The sequence below is a fragment of the Triticum urartu genome, chromosome 6A (assembly GCF_056163025.1).
Source record: "Triticum urartu cultivar PI428250 chromosome 6A, HENAU_Tu73, whole genome shotgun sequence".
Taxonomy (NCBI): Eukaryota; Viridiplantae; Streptophyta; class Magnoliopsida; order Poales; family Poaceae; genus Triticum; species Triticum urartu.
In genome coordinates this window covers 27,046,936-27,072,796 of record NC_141878.1, presented here as the reverse complement: position 1 = coordinate 27,072,796, position 25,861 = coordinate 27,046,936, and the positions used below count along the sequence as shown (strand labels likewise).

Below are 25,861 nucleotides of genomic sequence, written 5' to 3'. Positions count from 1 at the left end.
GGCGCCGCTCTCTGGGCGAGCCACGGTCTCCTCGACTGTTCCATGCCATTTGTTGCACACCGACTGGATGAGCCCCCAATGGTTCGCCATTACCTTCGACCCGTGCTGCATGTGGACGCCTTTGAAGTAGGGGACGACGAGCTTGCGCTCATCGAACTCGGCCTTGATGCGCTCCCAATACATCTCTATGCTCTGGTTCGTGCCGGTGATCGGGTCGAGGCAGACGACTTTGCATGCTTCGGCGAGACATTCCTGCTCCTTGGACGCCCACCATATGCGCGGCTCGCCGGTCCTGTCCGCCCCCTTCTTCTTCTTGCGTCTCCTTGCCAGAACAGGCGCTGGCTCCTCCTCCTCCTCCTCGTCCTCGTCCTCCTGCTCGTCCGGCTCCTCCTCGCCGTACTCGAGCTTACCGATATATTCATATATAAGTTCCAACCTCGATCCCTTGCCACGCGCGCCACGCTTCCAATCCGCCGACCTTCCGCTCCGACCGCAGCAGGTCCCAGGACCAGGAGCCGGAGGGGTGGTGCTGGGCGTCGTTCCGTGTCAGGATTCCGTGGAAAAAAAAGAAAACTCCGGCCGCCGCACCATGTCAATTTCAGCGCCGCTGGAAGATGAGGACCTCCTCCGGCTGCCTCCGCTGCCGTCAACCCTCTCCCGCGCCTCCCTCGTATGCACGCGCTGGCGCCGCATCCTCTCCGATCCCCACTTCCTAAGCCGTTTCAGCAGACACCACCCGGAACCTCCTCTGCTGGGCTTCTTCAAAGAGTCTACCCCATATCCCTTCTTCATTCCTGTCCTGGACCCGCCCGATCGGATCCCTGCCGAGTGCTTCTTTGTGCCTGAGATGACGGGGGATTGGGAGTTCCTTGGCTGCCACCACGGCCTCGCCGTCATGCTCAGCGAGTCTCTGTGTGAGATCTTCGTGTGGGATCCCCTCAACGGCCAGCAGTACCGCGTGCCTTTTCCATCAGAACTCCGCGACGCAAAAAGGGAGAGTTTCTGTAGGTGCAGCGCCACGGTGATGTGTGTTGATGATCAAGACGGGTATTTGCAGGAGGATTGCTTCTTGAACCCGGCCTACAAATTGGTCTTGATCTGCTCCCATAGAGACCTGAAGATATCATTAGCTTGTGCCTACGAATCAGTGTCGGGTGTATGGGGGAATATTGTCTCAGCGTCGACTAGAAGGATGGTTATGAAGCTAAAGCCCAGCATCCTTATCAGGAGTGCAGTTTACTGGTTGCTCCATGGAGGTCAAATCCCTGCATTTGATATTGAAAGGCAGACTCTTGCTGTCATCGAGACGCCCGTAGATGCCCAACGTCGGTCCTTTCAGCTCTTACGGACAGATGAAGACAGCGTTCTTGGCCTTGCCGCTATGTCGAAACTGGGCATTCATATATGGGAGAGGAACCTGAACTCTGATGGTGTTGCCGGATGGGTGCTTCTGCAGAAAGTCAATCAATTGGAGGGGATGTTGTCTAACGACTTCATAAGTGAAGGGATGGTGGGGTATGACGAGGACTTAAATGTGGTGGTTTTGTCTACATACAGTGGTGACTTCATGTTGCACCTTGAGTCGAGGCGGATCAGATTGATTACTAAAGCTGCCCCCAATGTGAGTATCATAGTTAGTATCATGCATACCAACTAAGCAATTTTGATGAGATGGCATAGAATTCAATGAAGAAAGAGAGACTTGAGTATCATATCATGATACCGTGATGTGCTACTTTGTGTCATGCATGTCAATAAATGTAGTCCTCTATGATACCAACATACACTACAGGAAAATTCAGGTTTCCCGTGTGTTAGCCTATAAGCCGAGTGTTTTTTTCGGGCTCCCGGCTTACGCTCCTCTAAGCCGAGCCTCAAGAAAAAAACACCCGGTAAATACGAGGAACTCGGCTTATGGTCATCTATAAGCCGAGTTTCGCAAAAAAGATCACGGCTTATATGAAACACACGGTATCTACGGGAAAAGGCACCCGGCTTACAGCACACACTCGGTAAAGACATCTGCCACGTGTCTGCAACGGTAGTGATTGACGGCGCTGTCACGGAGCAGCATATAAGCCGTGTGTCCAAAGTAGGCACTCGGCTTATAGGACATATAAGCCGTGTGTCCGAAGCAGGCACTCAGCTTATAGGACATATAAGTCGTGTGCCTGATGAAATCACTAGGCTTACATTTTTGCGGATTTTTTGCAACGAGTAACATTTGCGCGAATTTAGTTTAGGATGGTTTTCATTGCATTTATATTTACTACTTAATTAGTATTATTATTCTAACCTATTTTCTGTCGACTAGTTTTCATGGGTCTTATTTGTGAAATTATTAATTTAGCGCCAATTTAATATTTTCATGACTCTTTCGATACCCTAGCGTACCTGTCACCACACTTCTAGACGTCTAAGAGGCCCCAACGCAAGATTTGGCGGCATGGCTAGCCCCCGGAAGCCGCCGGTCACAATCATACACGCGAAGATCAATCCGCATAGAGGGAACTGTTCAGATACTTCTGCATCACCAAACATTATGAAAAATTACCATCCGTCCTATATCACATGTGCCCACGCCGTGTAAGAAAATCATGATTTTACCGCGCTCCGAGTGTTCAATAATATTCATGCCGCACCGTTATCGCAGAATGTTTACTATACCCTGTCATCGCTGTTTGTGAGGGGGGCCTCACGTGGAGCCGTGTGCTGCCTCCTCAGACATGCCACCACCACATCTTAAGGCATGTATGAGGGCCCCGTGCAATGATCCGATGGAATTGCTACCCCCCAAGGCCCCCGTCCCGCCAAACCCTGGAGCGGTTGACCAGGAGATCTAACCCTTTGACTTTCGCCGGATGGACTTTGACTAATGGACCTCACCACCCGGTTGTGGTAGGTCAGCCCATAAGAACACTTCGGAACAAGGTCCGGGCCAAACCCACTGCAAGATTCCCTCAGTGTCGACCCGACACGACCGTTTCCCCCCTCCAGGTGCCGGCGGCGGCGCCGTCCGTGAAGGGGTCACACTCCGGAGACGCGTGCCGGGTGTTGGCACCCGCCACCACACCTCTAGACGTGTAAGAGGCCCCGACGCAAGATTTGGCGGCATGGCTAGCCCCCGGAGGCCGCCGGCCACAATCGTAGACACGCAAGAGCAATCCGCGTAGAGGGAAGTGTTCAGATACTTCTGCATCACCGAAAAATATGAAAAATTACCATCCGTCCTATATCACATGTGCCCATGCCGTGTAAGAAAATCATGATTTTATCGCGCTCCGAGAGTATTCAATAATATTCACGCCGCCCCGTTACCGTAGAATGTTTAATATACCGTGTCATCGTCGTCCGTGAGGGGGGGGCACACCCCGAAGCCGCGTGTTACCTCTTCAGACATGCCATCACACCTTAAGGCATGTATGAGGGCCCCGCGCGATGCTCCCGTGGCATTGTTACCCCCCAAGGCCCCCGTCCCGCCAAACCCTGCAACAGTTGACCAGGAGATCTAACCCTTTGACTTTTGCCGGACGGGCTTTGACCAATGGACCTCTCCACCCTGTTGTGGTAGGTCAGCCCATAGGAACACTTCGGAACAAGGTCTGGGCCAAACCCACCGCAAGATTCCCTCTGTGTCGACCCGACGCGTCCGTTACCCTCCTCTAGGTGCCGGCGGCGGCGCCGTCCGTGAAGGGGGTTGGTACGTCCATTTTGCATCATGCTTTTATATCGATATTTATCGCATTATGGACTATTATTTCACTTTATGCAACAATACTTATGCCTATTTTCTCTTATTTTACAAGGTTTACCTAAAGAGGGAGAACGCCGGTAGCTGGAATTCTGGTCTAGAAAAGGAGGAAATATTAGAGACCTATTCTGCGCAACTCCAAAAGTCCTGAAACTCCACGGAACGTCTTAAAAGAAATAAAGAAAAATCCATGCCAAAGATGAAGGCCAGGGGGCCCACACCCTTCTCACGAGGGTGGGGGGCGCCCCCCCTAGGGCGCGCCCCCTACCTCGTGGGCCCCCTGGTGGCTCTCTGATGCCCATCTTCTCCTACATGAGGTCTTTCGATGAGAAAAAAATAGAGAGGAACTTTTCAGGACGAGACTCCGCCGCCACGAGGCGGAACCTTGGCGGATCCAATCTAGAGCTCCGGCAGAGCTGTTCTGCCGGGGAAACTTCCCTCCGGGAGGGGGAAATCATCACCATCGTCATCACCAACGCTCCTCTCATCGGGAGAGGGCAATCTCCATCAACATCTTCACCAGCACCATCTCATCTCCAAACCCTAGTTCATCTCTTGTATCCAATTCTTGTCTCAAAGTCCGGGATTGGTGCTAGTAGGTTGCTAGTAGTGTTGATTACTCCTTGTAGTTGATGCTAGTTGGTTTAATTGGTGCAAGATCATATGTTCAGATCCTATATGCATATTATTACCCCTCTGATTATGAACATGAATATGCTTTGTGAGTAATTATGTTCGTTCCTGAGGACAAGGGAGAAGTCTTGCTATGAGTAGTCATGTGAATTTGGTATTCGTTTGATATTTTGATAAGATGTATGTTGTCTAACATCTAGTGGTGTTATGTGAACATCGACTACATAACACTTCACCATTATTTGGGCCTAGAGGAAGGCATTGGGAAGTAATAAGTAGATTATGGGTTGCTAGAGTGACAGAAGCTTAAACCCTAGTTTATGCGTTGCTTCATAAGGGGCTGATTTGGATCCATATGTTTCATGCTATGGTTAGGTTTACCTGAATACCTTTGTTGTAGTTGCGGATGCTTGCAATAGAGGTTAATCATAAGTGGGATGCTTGTTCAAGTAAGAACAGCACCCAAGCACCGGTCCACCCACATATCAAATTATCAAAGTATCGAGCGCGAATCATATGAACGTGATGAAAACTAGCTTGACGATATTCCCATGTGTCCCTGGGAGCGCTTTTCCTATTATTAGAGTTTGTTCCGGCTTGTCCTTTGCTACAAAAGGATTGGTCCATCTTGCTGCACTTTATTTACTTTTGTTACTTGTTGCTCGTTACAACCTATCTTATCACAAAACTATCTGTTACCACTTATTTCAGTACTTGCAGAGAATACCTTGCTGAAAACCGCTTATCATTTCCTTTTGCTCCTCGTTGGGTTCGACACTCTTACTTATTGAAAGGACTACGATAGATCCCCTATACTTGTGGGTCATCAGGGGTCACACTCCGAAGAAGCGTAGAGGGAAGTGTTCAGATACTTCTGCATCACCAAAAATTATGAAAAATTACCATCTGTCCTATATCACGTGTCCCCACGCCGTGTAAGATAATCATGATTTTATCGCGCTCCGAGTATCCAATAATATTCACGCCGCACTGTTACCGCAGAACATTTACTATACCGTGTCATCGTTGTCCGTGAGGGGGGGCACACCCCGGAGCCGCGTGCTACCTCTTCAGACATGCCACCACACCTTAAAGCATGTATGAGGGGCCCGCGCGATGCTCCGGTAGCATTGCTACCCCCAAGGCCCCCGTCCCGCCCAACCCTGCAGCGGTTGACTAGAAGATCTAACCCTTTGACTTTCACCAGACGGGCTTTGACCAATGGACCTCTCCACCCAGTTGTGGTAGGTCAGCCCATAGGAACACTTCGGAACAAGGTCCGTGTCAAACCCACCGCAAGATTGCCTCCGTGTCGACCCGACGTGGCCGTTTCTCCCCTTGCAATTTCCGGCGCCGAAACACTATAGTGCAATAAATGTCTCAAAATATTCTAGGCGGGTCCAAAAAATGCGTGGGCCTGACACGTGTCATTCGATGGCCTTCTTTGAGAGCACTAGAAGTTCCGAGGCCAACGGAGCAACAGGGCCCGCACTACTTTGACAAACACGACTCGTTCCCTCTCGGTACCTAGAGATTACATCGGAGATGTCGTGGTTTACAAGCGGCCTCATGTGAGGCCTACTCGAAACAGGCCCAAACTTTTACCACACCCTAAAGGGGCCATGTGATGACACCGTGCCAGTTCCCGAGGGTTTCTGGTATTGTATAATTTTCCAGGGATTTAAGCGGTTGGATCAAGCATGGAGCCGAGGTAATTTTGCCCCCCGGTGGATGGGCCTACGCATGTCGCAAAGACATCACATAGGATTTTATATGCCGCTTCTGGGCATGATTTCATGTGCCGCCTTGCAGATCTGCAATTTCCGGCTCCGAAACCCTAACAGTGCAATAAATGTCTCAAATATTCTAGGCGGGTCCGAAAAATACGGGGGCCTGACACGTGTCATTCGATGGCCTTCTTTGAGAGCACGAGAAGTTTCGAGGCCAACTGAGCAATAGGGCCCACACTTCCTTCACAAAACCAACTCGTTCCCTCTCGATACCTAGAGACTACATCGGAGATGGTGTGGTTTACAAGGGCCACATGTGAGGTCTACTTGAAACACGCCCAAACTTTTACCGGAATATTGACCGATATTTTAAAGAGTGGAAATAATGAAATAAGGGGAGAGAGTATCATATATAAAAACAATGAAATAAAAATAGAATAAGAATACAATAAAAAGAAAACTAAAATAAGGATCGTAAAAATACAATAAAATGAAACACATAAATTATTAAAAGTAAAATTAATAAACTTTTTGTATTGAAATAAAAAAATAAAAAAAATTATAAACCGTGTGTTTTTTCCTATGGCACTAGGCTTACCATTTTGCACCAGGCTTATGAGTGAGCGCGGGACTTAGCGAAAATAGACGCGCGAAGACCTCATTTTGGCCCAAATCGACCCGCCCACTATCTCTTCCCCGCGCCTCCCCTGTCTCAACCCCGCGCCCTCCCTTGTCTCCTCCCACGCGCCGCTCCTCTCCTCGCGCCGCCGCCCACCCTCCATCCACCGTCCGCCTTGCCATCACCCCGCCCGGCGCCGCCCTCTCCTCGGCGCACAGACCCCCCCGCCTCCTCTCCATCCCCGGGCATGGGGAGCCCCGAGCGGGCCCTCCCATCGGCACCGCCGCCCCTCCCCGTTCGCTAGGGTTCTGGCCGTCCGGCCATCTCCGCTGCCCCATCCTCCCTCCGCCGGCGCACAGATCCCCCCCGCCCCCGCCCCGAGCATGGGGTGCCCCGAGCTGGCCCTCCCATCGGCGCCGCCGCCTCTCCCCGTTCGATAGGGTTGAGATTGTTCGGCCATCTCGGCTGCCCCACCCTTCCTCCGCCGGCAGGTCCCTCTCTCTCTCTCTCTCTCTCTCTCTGACAGCACCTTTCTCTGTTGACCAGGGCCCGGCTCCTCAGGCGGCAAGGTGCTCCGGCGTGCCCCCGCTGATCTCTTGCTCGTGGAACAACTACATCAGCAGGAACACATGCTGCATCTGGTTTTGGTTTCCCTCCCTCCCACAATTGCATCTTCAGAACACCTGCATCACACACATACACACAGTGCTCAGGGTTCATAAAAAGGGGAACACGGCACCCCGCACACACCGCCGACCGAATTCCCACCGTACTGCCTGGGCAGCGCTGTCGCCGTTGTGCATGGGGAAACCAGCGCTGTACAAGGTCAAGTGCACCGAGCTCGTCCATTGTGGTTTAGACCAGCTTTTTCCTTTCCTTGAATTCTCTTGTTCATATTTATGCATGTTTCCTGATTCCCCTTTTCTCATCTGTGATGTGATGCTCATACGAAAAGGAAGAGTAAGAAGAAATCTATGAAAGATGGTAAATTGGCAATAGAAGAACATGTAGGTGTAGATGCTGGTTGATGCTGGCACTTGGACTCTTATCTCAGAGTAAATTAGCTTCAGATATCAGAATAGTACACTGGTTCAGAAATCAGAATAATTACTATCTGGGTGCAACTTGCTGGCAGGGCAGTTAAATTAGATATCTTATTTTTCATTGTATCTTGCTTATTACTTTTAAAAATTAGTGTTCAAGACAATCTTCTGTTGTTGCATTCCACCAAGTTAGCTTACAGCCGAAGATAGTTTATCCAATCCAAATGATGTAGGTCGAACAAAACGTATGGCTGGGGTAAAAATATTTATGGTGATCAGCATCTTCCTCTCGCTTCGCTGTTAAGATGTCAACGCGGCGCTACGCAACGGATGATTTATACTACTACCATGTTTTTTATGTTGGGTCTGAGAAACTAGAGAATTGATGCCTCTTTGCCATGCCAAGAGTATTCTAGGGATTTCTTATGAATATACTGTATGTAATATGGGATGGCTATTTTGATTAAGAGATCAATTTTTATGCAGGTTTATCTACACTCTTCTCAGCCTGGGAATCATCGTGTGCTTGCTGACCTGCTCGGGCCACATCGCCGCAGAAACTGCAAACAGCCCCTGCCTGTCTTGTGCGGCCATGTTCCATCTCATGGGCGAGCCGATGCTACCGCCGAAACCGCTGGACGCACTATCAGGGGATCTCAGGAGACTGCACGACCATGTGTTGTCGACTGAGAAAAGCCTACTAGCCTCGAAGGATCCAGGATATCCGACATACGCAGCTCGTGTGCCTGAGGGGAAGTGCTACGTCGACACATGGCGGTTTGACCATATCTTTGAGATGTTTTTGACAAGGCGGCTCGATTTTACAGTCGTCCGCCTTTCTGCACTACATATGAGCTCCGTCATGAAGAGAGAAGAAGTCTCGCAAGTCTGTGTGGCAGATCCATACTACATGCACGAGTTTGTTTCGAGTCTCAGTGGCTTTGAGCGTGAAACTCCTATGGAGTACCTCCAAAACATCATGGTACAGAATAAGGACCAGGGATTTGTCCTCCTGCCTTATCATCCAAAGTAAGTCAATTCCGTACAACCCTTTCGTACACTTCAATCATTCCTTCTCGCTCATATGGAGAATAATTTGAGGTGTCTTTTCCCCGCAGCAATGGGCACGCCGTCCTTATCGTTCTTTACCCGCGAGTCTCCCACGCCGTGTATTTTGACCCTACCAGAGACTAAAAGAAGAAGGACTACACCCACATAATGAATATTCTAGATAATGCTCTCCAAGGCACCAGCATTAGGGGTGGCCACCTGCAGATCAGGAAACAAAGGAACAAGAAGTTGGGTTTCTCGCATAAAACTAACTTCTGCTGCATCCATGTCCCAAAACCAAGCAAGAAAGATGGATTGTACCTCCTCCATCTCATGATTGAGTTCAACACGGATCACCAAAAGCTTCGTATGACAACAAGAAACGATGATCATATCCGCAAGTGGGTAAAATCTCATGGAGAAGCAGATTATAAACTTAGAGATGACTTCTTTCGCATCCAAAGGGACATTACGCCGATCATGATGAAAGAAGTCGTTGATGAGAAGGGGATGTTCCACCACGGCCCTATATCACGAGCTAACGTCCGAACTCGCATAGGCATGCAATGTCATGACATCACACCGTTCAAGAAGCTAGGGTCCATCCTTGATGATATGGAAGGATGGAACTTCTAGTGATGTACGATGTCGATGATGATGATATGTGTCGGTCGAACTTGTATACTTTCTGTAGCGATTAAACTTTGTGATGTCCATGGTCCCTGCCAAACTTGCGTAACACTACTTTGTTAGTTTGGGTACGATGGCATGCGTACCTCTAGTTAATTAGTTTGTGTACTATATGTTGCATCTAGTTGCTAACCCTTTCTTTTTTGTGTTGCTCTAGTATTTTTTATTGCATATGATCGTACATTCTCTTGATGAAGATGCATCTCTAACAGGTACCTAAATTCTAGATGGTGAAGGAGTGCTATGTCGTGTACGAAGGGAAGGTTCCGGGAGTCTACGGCGAGTGGTATGAGTGTCAGGCGCAAGTGGTGGGGGTCTCGGGCACCAGCCATAAAGGCTTGAAAAGCAGACAAGAAGCACAAGCTAGTTACTTGAGGTTCATGCTAGCGCGAGAGAGGCCTCATAACCGCCACCTCATGTACTGCATAGTTCCGCTATCACTCATAGTGATAGCACTTCTTGCGTATATCATTGTTTAGATGGATGATGTTGTAGTTGCAAGTATTCTGAGACTTGCATGTATCGCTATTTTCGAGATGATAACGAGAGACCACTTTGTGTTGGATGATGATTATGATGAGACTATTTGTATGTATATGCTATGATTACATTTGTGGTCTCGCAACCATTTGTATGTGCTAAAGATTCTTGTATAAAGCTTGTTCAAATACAAAACAAATATGCAGAAAAAATAAAAAAAAATAATAAAATTAGCAGTAGCGAGTGGAGAAAAGTTAGCAGCAGCGTGGCGCACCAAAGCGCGCTAGAACTATTAGCAGTAGCGAGCTTTCACACAACCCGCTGCTGCTACGCTTGTATAGCACTAGCACGGGCTGACACGCGCTGCTGCCACAGCTTAGTTGTAGCGCCGTATTAGTAGAGCGGGTTCCCGTGCTACAGCTATACCTAGAACCCACGCTGCTGCTAGCCTTTTCCCTAGTATTGTGTAAGCGCTGGAAGGTGTGCTGTGGTGTAGAGTGACCTCGGCGTAGTACTCGTACAGCGAACCGGCCAGGTGCTCCCGATACACCTCATACACTGGATCAGCGCCCTCTAGATAGAGTCATCGCCACACGTTCTGAAGCAGGTGTGGCGATGTGTACGGGGCTGGCTTGGACTGGTACATGAACGGAATTGGAGCCATCTACATGTTAGTAATAACAACAAATAAAATGCATGCAATGCAACAATCAATTTCTACTACTACCAGCACTCATACTAAGCTAACTACCGTTCATCTAGCACATCGACGGTCTAGCGTTCCCTAGAGGTAGTGCGGCTCTGATACCAAGCGTTGTGGCACCCCGACTCAGAGCAACCAGTTTACCTTGCATTGCCAGCCCAGAGATCCAGTCTTCTGGAAACACACAACAACTTGGTATAGAAAACAACTGCTTTATTTATGTTAGCAGAACATTGGTCTTATATTACATCAAGTAGCGAGGCCAACCGGCACGTACGGTGCGGCCAAACAGTATGTACATTATTTAATGAACATGAAAGGGGCCTCGATCACGATAACTTAATGGCAGCGGAACGATGATGAAGTGGTACTCCATAGCACAGGGACATCGATGTGGACACGATATAGACACGGGAAGCTCTCTGATCCGATACAACTTGCCTGAAATCTGGCATGACACATCAGGTCAGTACATTGAATGTACTTGCAAGCTCACAACAAACATAATCATAATGACAAACAATATCATGACAATTAATCAGATTAAAGCAATGCAACATGATGCTACTGACGCTGTGAAATCACTTGTGCACTGAGTCACTCGGACTCTCTTATCAGACAGGTTACCTCGTAACCGAGCGGTGAACATACCTGGATCACAAACGAAACCACCATTTTGATTCGCACAATGATCACACTCATGATCCCACCAGTCATCACATAACCAGTGCCACCAATAAGCTTTTAGTGTGCATGATTATTTATTAATGTTGATCCATGGTGTGACTTACTTACGAGCTATGTCCATAACCGAGGAAGCGGCTATCGATAGATTAAATACACTCTACAAAGGTATCGCACTTTACCCACACCACGGAACCCATGGCCTCGTCATCCCATTCGGGTGGACCAACGGCATTCCAACGAAACCCTTCCATTGTCATGGCACTCTCCCGGCCACTCCGACCAAATCCCCACTGGGCTAAGTCATGGGTGGCCACGTGCCTACCAAAGGTATCAACGGCCACCTTCGTGGCAAAAACGGTCCCAAATGGGGACAAGGTACCATAACAACAAATGGGCACACAAGGTTATGTCTGCTTACCGGCCCACGGTACCGCACGCCCATAACCTTCCCTCGTTGGAGGCACCGGCGAGAGGCATGGCAATGGACCGAATCAAGACCTCCCCATAAAGGTAAATGTGGTCGCACTGGGAAAAGCTCGATTCAGTGGCACCATGACTCGATCAACATTATGTTCAAGTTGGATTAACACCAGGTTTACTTGAAGATAAAATAACTCGAGTCATCATATGCCATGATCATGCAACTATTCGACATGCAACACATACCACTCAAAGTGATAGATCAACATCATCAAAACTCTTTACTTGCACTACTCTTCACTTAAACATTACTGGTTCTACTTCACTTGTTCTGAGCATTCATCATTTTAATTATCCCATAATATATTAACATCATTTTTATCATAAAAGAATCTACCATAATTTAAAAAAGCATAATCACTTCAGTCGAAATTTCTTCTACTGACTTAAAATAGCACCATAATAAAGCAATTCAAGCATGGCAAAGAGCAATATACATTTAAATAATTTAAATGCATGAAAATAACTCATATTCAAGTTGGAAAAATCATATATATTGAAATGACACCATCCAACTATTGGTGTTTGAGGGAGTCCTGGATTAGGGGGTGTTCGGGTAGCCGGACTATACCTTCAGCCGGACTCCTGGATTATGAAGATACAAGATTGAAGACTTCGTCCCGTGTCCGGAGGGGACTTTCCTTGGCGTGAAAGGCAAGCTTGGCGATGCGGATATTCAAGATCTCCTACCATTGTAACAGACTCTATGTAACCCTAACCCTATCCGGTGTCTATATAAACCGGAGGGTTGTAGTCCGTAGGACAGAATCAACTCCATACACAATCATACCATAGGCTAGCTTCTAGGGTTTAGCCTCCTTGATCTCATGGTAGATCTACTCTTGTATTACCCATATCATCCATATTAATCAAGCAGGAGTAGGGTTTTACCTCCATCGAGAGGGCCCGAACCTAGGTAAAACAAAGTGTCCCCTGTCTCCTGTTGCCATCCGGCCTAGACGCACAGTTCGGGACCCCCTACCCGAGATCCGCCGGTTTTGACACCGACATTGGTGCTTTCATTGAGAGTTCCTCGGTGTCGTCGCCTTTAGGCCCGATGGCTCCTTCGATCTTCAACAACGAAGCGGTCCGGGGTGAGGCTTTCCCCCCCGGACAGATCTTCATCTTCGGCGGCTTCGCACTGCGGGCCAATCCGCTTAGCCACCTTGAGCAGATCGAAAGCTACACCCCTGGCCGTCAGGTCAGGTTTGGAAGCCTAAACTACACGGCTGACATCCGTGGGGACTTGATCTTCGACGGATTCGAGCCACAGCCAAGCGTGCCGCGCTGCCCCGACGGCCATGATATAGCTCTGCCGCCGGACAGCGCCTTGGAGGCCGCACACGCATCGGTTTCAACGATTAATTCGGAACCTACTGCGCCGATCGAGGATCAGCGGTTGGACGCTGCCTCAGGGGCCGCGATCTCAAAGGCGATCGAGCCGAACTCCGGTCCCGCACTCCGCAAGGCCCGTGACTCCAAGGAGCCGGATTTCTCTCCAAACTCCGAGCCCCCCGCGCCCCTCCCAATCGAATCCGATCGGACGCCAGTAATGGAGTTCACAGCCACAGACATCTTTCAGCATTCGCCTTTTGGCGACATCCTGAATTCTCTCAAGTCTCTCTCTTTATCAGGAGAGCCCTGGCCGAACTATGGTCGGCAACGGTGGGATACGGACGGAGAGGAAATTCAAAACCCACCCACCACCCACTTTTTAGCCATTGTCGACGATTTAACCGACATACTTGACTTCGGCTCCGAAGACGTCGACGGCATGAACGATGATATAGGAGACGAACAAGAACCAGCACCTATAGGGCGCTGGAACGCCACCCCATCTCAAGATGTGTACATGGTGGACACCCCTAAAGGAAGCGACAACAAGGAAAAAGGGGAGGGGACGAGAGATCGACCCCCGAAAAGCAATCAAGGCGTCGGTGTAAACGCCGACCCAAGCCCCGCCTCGACAAAAACCCAGCCATAGAGCAGGACGAGCCGGTAGACGACGGGCAGGCCTTAGAGCAACCGCCCGAATAGGGCAACACGGATAGAGAAACCTAACATCCCACCTCAGGCGAAAACGGCATTCTGGACGACCTCACGCCGAATAAACTCATGGAGCAGAATCTCCATGAGAAGCTCGTTGCAACTGCACGCAGCCTAAAAAAGCAGATGTGGAAGCTAAAAACAGCGGAAGACGTACTCCGGACCAGATGGAGCAAGGTAATCAATGCGACAAATAAGTACGGCGACAATCGCCGCACTAGAAGCTATCCGAAAAGAAAGCTACTGCCTGAATTCGACGAAGAGGCCTTAGAGCCCTCACATTCAATAAATGAAAAAGCCACACGGTCGGAAAGACGACCCCATAAAGCGACAAGCAGCGCCGCACCTAAATCGGCATGCGACCCACTTAAGGATCCGCATCATGGCCCAGTCAGGTCCATTTATGGGCCAAGAAAGCAAGCTCTCATAAGCAGCGCTATGAAGCCATCATCAGAATCCGGCATACCCAAATACAGGGGTGCCGCACATCCCCTATGTTTCACCGATGAGGTCCTGGACCATGAATTCCCAGAGGGATTCAAACCCGTCAACATAGAGGCATACGATGGAACAACAGACCCAGGAGTCTGGATTGAGGATTACATCCTCCACAAACACATGGCTAGAGGAGATGATCTCCATGCCATAAAATATCTACCCCTTAAGCTTAAAGGCCCAGCCCGGCATTGGCTTAAAAGCCTTCCCGAAAACACAATTGGAAGCTGGGAAGAGCTCGAGGATGCTTTCGAGCAAACTTTCAAGGGACCAATGTCCGCCCTCCGGATGCAGACGATCTTAGTCACATAACTCAACAACCCGGAGAATCAGCTCGGCAGTTCTGGAATAGATTCCTCACTAAAAAGAATCAGATAGTCGACAGTTCGGACGCCGAAGCCCTAACAGCTTTTAGGCATAATGTCCGAGATGAATGGCTCACCAGACACCTCGGCCAAGAAAAACCAAGAACAATGGCCGCACTAACAAACCTCATGACTCGCTTTTGTGCAGGGGAGGACAGCTGGTTAGCAAGGTGCAGCCCCAGCGACCCAAGTACATCTGAAACCAGGGATGGAAACAGAAGACCGCGACGCAACAAGGACCGTCACCGGACTAAGGACAAAAGTCCGAAGAGCATGGCAGTCAACGCCGGATTTAAAGGCTCACGACAAAATCAGGAAAAATCTCCCCCCAGGATAACAGGGATGATCCGTCCAACCTAAATAAAATCCTGGACAGGATATGTCAGATACACAGTACTCTAGCGAAGCCCGCTAATCATACCCACAGAGACTGTTGGGTCTTCAAACAATCCGGCAGACTTAATGCCGAACACAAGGGGCTCAGCACACCAAGCGAAGACGAGGACGAACCCCAACTGCAGAGCACCAGGAAACAAAAGAACTTCCCGCAAGAAGTAAAAACAGTGAACTCACTTCACATAACAAAACATGTGGTGCCCGTAAAGGTACTCACCACACGGCCCATCCCCAAAGGATCCTGCCACTGGTTGTCAAAACCGATCACCTTTGATCAGCTAGATTATTCTAGGAATATCAAGAACGTAGGATGGACTGCCTTGATACTCGATCCAATAATTGGCGGACTCAAGTTTTCAAATGTCCTTATGGACGGCGGCAGCGGACTAAACCTGATATATCAGGATACAATACAACACATGGGGATAAACCCAGCAAGAATCCGCTGCAGCAAAACCTCCTTTCAAGGGGTAATACCGCGCCCGGACACCCATTGTACGGGTTTTCTCCGGCTCACAGTCGCATTCGGCTCCGCCGATAACCTCCGCCGCGAAAAGCTGACCTTCCACGTCGTCCCGTTCTCAAGTCGCTATCAAGCACTTCTGGGACGCGAAGCTTTCGCTCGATTTAACGCAATACCGCATTATGCATCTCTTACGCTTAAGATGCCCGGTCCACGAGGCATCATTTCTTTGATGGGAAAGCACTAAAGTGCGCCTCCCTAAGCGGAGGACTGTGCGGCCGCTTTAACAGCCCCACAGAAAAATGGCCTCACCGGCCAAAAAACTTTAAAATAGGTCATTTCAAGACCGCGAACGTGGATAGACGAGTTCGGTGCAAAATCATCATTGATGCAGGCCTAGAAGCCATATACCCCCGCACAAGGGGCTCCACGCATATACAATAAGAGACAATAAAGCTCAAACTTCCATATCTTACATTATACTTTGCTTATTTTCTAAACTTTTTCCGCACAACCCGTTTTCAACTCAGTTCCTCTCTTTTACAGAAGAACGTCGTGCAGCGCCCGTCCAGGATACGGCACAACGGAGACACAGGCGCAAACGTGCAGTAGGGACACGTCCTAAAGGATTCTTTTTAGATTAAGACCCTGCGTAAACCTTTTTTACTGTCTCTCGTTGCTACACTTCCCCTGGTTTTTTCTTTCCAGTATAACCACGGAGGAGGCTGGCGTCTTGGCATGTGGCCACGTCAGAATTTTGCACGTACCCGGACACTAGGGGCTTTTTTAATAAAGAGTGTTGTTTGGCCCGCACTCATAAAGACCGAACACCTTAGGGAGTGTTCGGCGTCGTGAGTTTTGGCATTATATGCATCAGCTCCGAATCATGTCTTTGGTCAAATGTTGGGTTGCCCGGCTCCTGAGTTCGGCTACCTTATGTTCCGCTCTATCGGCTAAGGTAGCACCAGGAGAACTACTGCGATAGTGCCCCCGGTTCGGCCAGGGCGAGCACCTCAGTAGAGAAAGCCGAAAACTGACTGTCATGATGTAGTGTGAGACTGGTCAGCCACTCGATGACCGATCGGAATCTATCGGATTCCTCCGCTTTAACGAAGGGCCGTTTCCCGGCCAGGCACATACGAGCCCCGAATTTGGACGAGCGCAGTTGCCACCAAGGAGCTACCTAAAGAGTCTCATTTTCGAACTCCTATGGCTAAGTGAAAGTGTTAAAGCATTATAGTCCGGTTGCCTGGCCCGCTGCGCTATCACCTCCTTTGTAGGACCAAGACGTTGGGTTAAGTGTGAAAATGCGTCTTCTGCGAGCACCCCCGCACTATGTGCGTCGGGGCTAAAGCCAACAACTGCCATCTTTCAGATTCTATACATATATACACTACAAGAAATATGTCAACTTGTGCCACCACTATTGGTCACTGAATGGTCACAAATTTCCATTTATGACCTTTTTGTGACCAAAAACATAGGGTCAAAAGTTGGCCGTCGTAAACTGACTATAGCGACCTTTCTTCTGGAATGGTCGTAGACGTTTATGACCAAAATACATCTACTGTGGCGTTTTGGTCACTAGCAACCTCCCCAGGCCATGTAGGCATCCAGCGTGGCAATCTGACGTGGAACAAGATTCAGCCCGGTCCAATTCGATTTTCTACATGGGCCTAGCCCAACAATTTGCCTTTTATTATTTTTTTCCTTGTTAATTCTGGTCCGCTTCATGGGCCAAGCCCAACGTTGTAGCCTTTTTTATTGTTGGCCCATGGCCTTTTATTATTTATTGCTTTTCTATTTTCAGCCATTACATATTCAAGCTGGTCCCACTAGTCAGATGGGTCCCACTTGTCATGATCATCGGTCAAATTGGTCCCACATATCAGAAATGTACAAATTTGACAGATTATTTTCATAAGTGGACCGATTGGTCAAGTTTCCATTTCACAAGTTTTCAGATCACATACATAATCAAAAAGAACACATCAATTTCATCAAATATACCACTAAATAAATCTATTACAATCTTTACAGCACATATATGCTACAATATGCTACTCTTCACTAAGTAGAACTTGACGGCTTCACACTTCACGGCTTCACACTTGCTTCACACTTCACACTTGAGCATCTGTAAAAGAGGAACAACCACAAATTTAAATCTCAATTGCAGTATAGGCCATATGCAGAAGCAGTTCAAAGTTGAAACAACATCAATTAAAATAAAGAGTAAAGATACACCAGTATATTATCATTCTACTTATTATTATTATTAACCAGATCATTCTACTTATCCAGAATAACAATGACCTTGTTGCAGAACTTTAGATTTAACAGGAAACCATGCATATAACATTCTCATAACAGCAAAAACTATTTTGCAAATGATCAAGTACAACAACAGCAGCAGTGCAAGTTAACACAATTGATGGACAGTACAACAGCAGCAAGACACAAGTCATATGCATTACAGGCAGTCAAACAGTTCAGGGACAGCAAACATGCATGCATACAGACAGTCTAACAGTTTAGGGAACAGCAAACTGTCCATCTATTGTGTTAACTTGCAAACAGTTCAGGGAACATGCAAACAGTTTAGGGAACATGCATGCAATGGAAGTACGTACTAGTAGTTCAGGGAACTTGCAAACAGTTCAGGGAACATGCATGCAATGCAAACAGTTCAGTGAACTTGCAAACAGTTCAGGAAACATGCAAACAGTTCAGGGAATATTGTGTTAACTTGCAAACAGCAAACAGTTCAAGGAACATGCATGCAATGGAAGTACGTACTAATAGTTGTACAACACAATGCCAGGTTGGAGCAAATCATGCTTAAGCAAACAATGGCAGCGGCATGGCATAATCAAATAATAATGTGAGAAAACAACTAGATATGATTCACACTTGATCACAGCAAAGAATGTGCTAGTAGTGTGCACCCACAAAAGACTGAATGAATCGACATTGATTTGCTGCACTGCACCATCCAAGGGGAGCAGACTTGTTCAAGGCATTAATCATATCTAGTATATGTGAAAAGGGGTGTTACAGGATCAAAATCGCCATACCAAAAACAAATACTGCAAGCATTGCTAGAAGGAGCTTTGCAACTAACCCCGAAAATGCCCCCAGCAAGCTTTGCTAGGAGGCCCATGCCTCTCCGCTGGCCTTGTTGACGAGTGCCATGGCAGGGTAGCCTTCCTCATTCTTGACCCTTGTGCCCTACTTCATGTCCAGTGCTGCATCATATTGTATATTCAAAACAACCAACCACTTGATCAGAGAAGAAATAGTACGTACATAAAAAGTCGCTCGAGCAAAAGACAAACAAGATTATTACTTTTCCCCAATTAGAAAAGGACAAGGCAGAAACGCAAGTTTTCAGATCCCAATGGTAAGTTCACTAGACTATTTTGGATCGGGATCATGGAAGCATGTGACTGATCTTCGATCAATCTTCGGTGTATGTGTGTGTACCTACGTGTCGTCGTCGCGATCGGTGCGGACAGTGCAGACCTTGCCGTCCCTGGTGGCGAGGCTGAAGCTTTCCTCGCCGGCTTTGCAGAGGATCCTGTACGTCGGTTGCCTGGCGTACATAGATAGATAGGATTAGTTGAGGATGAATAGGCAACTGGCATTTACACTCGAATGGTTTACAGGGTATAGATACAATAAGGATGCTAACCATGAATAAGAACTAATGCAATGACTTAGTTGAGGACAATGGATACAGATCTCCCAGATTCACCAAAAAAAAGATAGAACAAAGAATAACAAAAGTAACAGGTATTTAGCGAATAGCAGCCTCAAGGTGTTCTTGTGACATGTGGTTGCCGAATATGGAGTCGTAATATACTCATGGATATTAAGATTAATAATCTACAGCAGGAAGTGTTTTTTCAGCATGACAGTTGCTTAGTTATTCATGAACTCGTAAGTGTTTATTACCAACTCTCCTCAGACTAAATTTACATTGAACAAGAAAGGAATCAGTATCATATCACCAACTCTGCTACAGTTACAGTGCCCTCCACATGTTTATGTAATAAATTTACATTGAACAAGAAATCAAAAATAAAATACATTCATCCTCTATCATGGGTACAGTGACAATCTGCTAAAGATTATTTATATTCAGTGCAAAAAAAGAAAAAGAAAAATGTAGTTGCTTAACCGAGATAGAACAGAGAAATTCTTATCCAGCCAAAACTATTTGTCTTGGGAAAAAAGAATCATCCCTCGGAAAAGCATAAAAAACTGTTCCAAGTGATTGTTCATATTATACAAATAGCAGTATTTCCTATTTTTTTTCTTTTAAAAAACACGCAGTACTATCTTCACCCATGATTAGATCAGTCGTCTTATTTCAGTTAACATGATTCTGCCATGTGCTATGGCGTGGAGCATCCATGAGATGAAGGGAAACCGGCCCAGAAAATAAAAGACACAGCTTAACATGCAAAACTGAGATAAATTTTGACTTGTACATTCGATAGAGGAAGAGAAAGTCTCACAAAAGCTAGTAATAACTCATAATAACAACTGGACGGGAGATTAAAAGCTAGTAATAACTCATAATAACAACTGGACGGGACATGAGTAGGTTGCAAATCAAATGTTATGGTACAACTCTCTTAGTATGTAAGCTCTCGGCTTATGCATCAACGAGACGGGAGATTAAAAGCTAGTAATAACTCATAATAACAACTGGATCACAGTACAGCTAGCAGTAATCCAAACTGAAAAATGGAGCGTGATAGTACATCTCTATGAGTATATATCTCTCAGCTCATGTCTAAACGAGATTAGAGAAATGTGAAAGGGAAAATTCTATAATAAGTTGATAACAGTCACAGCAGCATCAGGAAATTGTTCAATCTATTCGAACCAAGACGAGCGAGAACAGCGAGCACGATCTTGGCACCGCAAATCGAAATCTCACTACTAATTGATGTTCGTGGCATGAATACAGCAGGACGGCGTGAAAATCGAGTCAGATCTTGTAACGGGACCGGACCGGTGAGCAGAAGTAGCAGGGCTGGGAGGATGCATACCAGCCATGGAGGCGCTTGTGGAGGTTGATGGTGTACTCCCTCGTGACGACCTCCTCCTTCCTCGGAAGGAGGCGCTTGTGGAGGTTGACGGTGTACTCCCTCGTGACGACCTCCTCCTTCCTCGGCGCTCCGCCCTTCCTCTCCTGGAGACGGGAACGGCCTCTCCGTCTTGCCCCCCGCGGCAGTGGTGGCGACTGCGGACGCGTCGGTGGTGGTGGATGAGACGGAGGAGACCGAGGAGGTGTCGTCGCCGTCTTCCGGCGGGACAGGGAGGCAAAGGCGCTCGGTAACGAAGCTGGTCGCGAGGAGGAGAACGAGGCTTGGGACTCCGGGCGCTGGACGCGGGCGCGTGCGGTTGGAGAAGGGAGGGGTGGGATCGGAGGGCGCCTCCGCGGATCGGGATCTGGATGTAGGACGGAGAGCCGGAGGTTGGGATCTACATTGGGTGCGAGAGAGAGTGAAACGGCCGGTGTGGATGGACGGTGGGAGACGATGTGGTGGGGTGGACGACGGGAGAGCGATGCGGTGGGAGCCGCCGTCTTCGATCTGGATCTGGGAGAGGAAGATAGAGAGGTTGCTGTGGCGGTGGCGGATCTGGCCGCGGACTGGCCTCGTCGGCTCGATCTGGTGCCATGGGAGAGAGGGAGAGGTGCGGTATAGAGTGGTGGCCAGGGAAGGATCGACGGCGGTGGGGGTGAGAGGAGGACGGCAACATTCCCGCTTGAGGTGGCGGCGGCAAGGGAGGAGTGCAGCGCTAGGGTTCGCGCGAGAGAGAGGAGGTCACGAGGGGTGGGGTTGGGTGGGGTTCGAGAGAGAGGGGGGGTTTGCTGCCGTGGGTTGGATGGATGGATGGATGGATGGACGGTCAGATGGATGCCATGTCATCGATCCAAGCCACAAGTAATTCCACCAATCAGAATTAAGTTTATGTTGCTAAAGGGAGTCCTCATTTTCTTTGCACAAAAAAATTATTTTCCATTTTTCGAGTGCCCAAAACAAGTTTTTTGTGAAGGACCTACCATTTATTTGTTGCAAAATTGTACCAAATCAATTTTCTAAAATATTAGGCCATATTTAATGCACAATTGTCCAAAATGGTTCGGTGTAAAAAGTTCTGATCCACCTCTCGTGAAAAAGACAAATTTCTGTCGATTCAGTAGGAAACGGGTCAAATTTGAACTGTAGCTACCTCGTAGTTTGCTCTTTATTTTTTTCAAAAATCATTTCTAGGTACATAAGTATCTATTTAATCAGAGAAACACCAAACAAATTCCAAGATTCAAGCACTAGTTAGGAACGGTCATTCCCGCTGTTTTGACCGCATTTTGAAATGGGCATAAAAAATTCAAAAAAAAATCAAAAAATTGGAAAACCTTCGCATTGTGTCATTATATATGACCAAGTTTCCAGGAAAAATAATAAACTTGTAATACGGAAATTATTTTGAAAAAGTGTTCTCAGAAACCAGCTATCATCTGTGGGGATCAATGGCTTTCAAGCCAAATGATCAATCTTATGGCCACATTCATGGCATAGTTTGTTCAAATGATCTCATATTGTGCACAGGAGTGCATATTGGAATGGGAAACAATGTTGCCTAAGGAAGTTTTCATTTTCGTTGGACGAAAAAACCATTTTCCATTTTTCGAGTGCCCGAAAGGAGGTTTTTTTGTGAAGGAACTACCAAATAATTGTTGCAAAATTGGACCAAATCATTTTTATAAAATACTAGGCCATATTTAATGCACAATTGACAAAATGGTTGGGTGTAAAAAGTTATGATCCACCTCTCGTGAAAAAGACAAATTTCCACCGATTTAGGTAGAAGCGGGTCAAATTTGAACTGTAGCTGCCTCGTAGTTTGCTCTTTATTTTTTCCAAAAATCATTTCTTGGTACATAAGTATCTATTTAATCAGAGAAACACCAAAAAAATTCCAAGATTCAACCACTAGCTAGGAACGGTCATTCCCGCCGTTTTGACCATATTTTGAAACGGGCATAAAAAATTCAAATAAAAAATTCAAAAAATTGGGAAACCTTCGCATTGTGTCATCATATGTGGCCAAGTTCCTAGAAAAAATAACAAACTTGTAATACGGAAATTATTATAAAAAAGTGTTCTCAAAAACGAGCTATCATGTGTGGAGATCAATGGCTTTCAAGCCAAATGATCAATCTTATGGCCACATTCATGCCATAGTTTGTTCAAATGATCTCATATTGTGCACAAGGGTGCATATTGGAATGACAAAAAATATTGCCTAAGGAAGTTTTCATTTTCTTTGGACGAAAAAACCATTTTCCATTTTTCGAGTGCCCAAAAGGAGGTTTTTTTGTGAAGGACCTCCCAAATAATTGTTGCAAAATTGGACCAAATCATTTTTCTAAAATACTAGGCAATATTTAATGCACAATTGACAAAATGGTTGGGTGTAAAAAGTTTTGATCCACCTCTCGTGAAAAAGACAAATTTCCGCCGATTCAGCTGGAAGCGGGTCAAATTTGAACTGCAGCTGTCTCATAGTTTGCTATTTATTTTTTCCAAAAATCATTTCTAGGTACAGAAGGACCTATTTAATCATAAATACATGGTTTGGTGGCGATACGTCGAGGTTTGAGCGGTGGCCGAGGGCCCCAACTCTAGAGCGGAAAACTCGCATGCCCGCCGTGTGGTCACCGCATGACCCTGGCATTGCCATGTGTTCTGGGCGGCATAGGCATGTCTAGTGGGTTGGGCACTCCCTAGGTAGGTGCTAGGAAGAAAATTACAACATAATATTCTCACGAGGAGACCGATCGATGCTCAAACATGAATAAGCAGCCAAGTGTTTGATTAGCGGTACGGGAAATTCTCATGGCCAATGGGCGTGAGTTTTGGCCAAGGATGATCATCTACTAAGGAGAATGTATTCACAAATTTTCAGCTCAAAAGGAGGAGCCTAGGTGGTACTTGCTTTGCAAACTACCACACTGGACAAAAATATGAATGTTGAAGATGGGCTCAAAATAATGAATGGATTGAGCTGAAATTTGGTGGAGGATGGTTATTTGGGCATAGGAAAGCATTGTAGAAAATTGATATCATTTTGACATGCCAAAGTAGTACTTCCTTCACAATGCTCTTCTACGGACAAAAACTTGGGAAAACTAGTGAGAGAGATTGGATGAATGAAATGAGCTAAGAATTGGTGTAGGTAAGTTACATAGGTATGGTCATGCGCTGGTAAATTTTCAGATCATTTGGGTAAGCCTAGGTAGTCCTTACTTCACAAAGCTTCTCTCGAGGTAGAAACTTTGGAAATTTCCTGAGAAAGATTTACTAGGAAAATTGAGGTGAATATTATCATGTGGCAATGATTTGGGTATGGAAGAGTGTCCGAAAAGTTTGAGGGTAATAGGAGGGGTCTATATAACACTTGCTTTTCAACGTGCCAATTTGGCCATAAAATATAAATTGAACTTGGGCTCACATAGATGATTTGACTGAGCTGCAATTTGGAGGAGGGTGATAATTTGGGCATATGAAGGAACTGTATAAATTTCATGTCATTTAGATATATAAAAATGGTATTTCCTTCACAATGCTTCTAGGTGGACAAAAACTTTGGAAATTTTCCGAGGAAGATTTGCTAGGCAAATGGAGCTGAATTTTGTCATGCGGTAATGATTTGGATAGGAAAGAGTGCCCAAAAATTCCGAGGGCAATCAAGAATATATAAATAGCACTTCCTTCATAAAGTGTTGTTGTGAACAGAATAGGAAAATCAATATTGTTGAATTAGTTTTGAACTAGGCAAGGAAGGATTTTTACATATTTGATGAACATATGCCCCAAAGAATTATTGAGATTTTTTTGGGAATTTTGGGAATGATAGAAATATAGGTTGCTTCAGAACCTAGGGCAAAAACTGCCACGTGGACATGACACATAGGCAAAACTGATGAGATGGCGCCTAGTCATCACAACCCACCACAATCTACAAGGCTATGACCATCTATATTGGTCATTAACAACTAGAAATAAGGCAGCGGACTAGCACTGTTTGCTTTGTGACCATTTCGTGTAAGGAAATTATGACCTTTCTGACCAAAATGGTCGCAATGGTTTAGGGTTTGGAGCCCCCTGAACAGCTTTTGACCAATTCTTCGAGGGTCACTGACAGAAGGTCATAAGTTGACATATTTCTTGTAGTGATATATATATATATATATCTTAAAATGGCCGAATAGAAGGTGTTTACCATACTTGGAGGCACAAGTATAAAAGGCCATCAAAATATTACTTTATAATTACATATGCTATCATAACATGGCATCTTTCGGGCACTGCGTCTCTATTACACGAGCGCCTTCAAGAACTTCCCGGAAATAGTGCTCGGAGGGTACTCGGCTTTGGTCCGAATCTCGGGACGCAACAACGGTGGTCTCCATCTCCGCCCAGTATGTCTTAACACGGGCTAGAGCCATCCTAGCGCCCTCTATGCATGCTGACCTCTTAATTGCATTTATACGCGGCACCGCGTGAAGGAATTGCTGCACCAAGCTGAAATAACTCTTCGGCTCCGAACTCCCCGGCCACAGGTGACCCACTACATACTTCATGGCGAGTCCAGACAACCTATTCAGTTCGGCCCATTGAGCCAAACGATCATCCACCGCCAGTGGACGCTCTGGATTGTGAAACTGCGACCAGAAAAGCCTTTCCACTTCACGATCTTTTTGATTTTGAAAGTGTTCGGTCGCATCAGCAGCACTCGCTGCCAAATCCAGATAGGTGTCCTCCACACTCCACATCCGGTCCAACGGAGCAAACTTCGGATCGCAAACCTTCCTTCGTAGCATAAAGGGCTTTCTAGCCACAATCTATTCGGCCTGACGCAGCTCCTCCTTCACAGCTCTCAACGCAGAGCGAGCGTCCTTGGCATCAGCGACGGCCTTCTCTAAGTCCGTCTGTTTCGCCTGGCCTTCTTTTTCAAGAAATCTGCAGCGGTCGGTAGTGCTTTTTAACTTTTTGGCCATCTCGGCCATCTCCTCTTTGCTTCGGCAATGAGCAGCCTGTTCGGCTCTCAGCTCTTCAAGGGCTTTCTTGGCAACCGCATCACTTTCTCTGGCTTGTTCTTTAGCTCGGGCAAGTTCTGCCCTAAGACTCTCCGTGGCGGCCGCAC

The 25,861-nt window shown here is 46.9% G+C and overlaps 1 protein-coding gene across 1 annotated transcript; it reads left to right on the top strand.

Annotated features, from left to right (window-relative positions):
• Positions 1-589: 589 nt before the first annotated feature.
• LOC147963472 (uncharacterized) lies at positions 590-1,657 on the top strand. The gene has a single exon (XM_087529588.1). The coding sequence runs from the start codon at positions 590-592 to the stop codon at positions 1,655-1,657; it is 1,068 nt and encodes a 355-aa protein (XP_087385714.1).
• Positions 1,658-25,861: the final 24,204 nt, after the last annotated feature.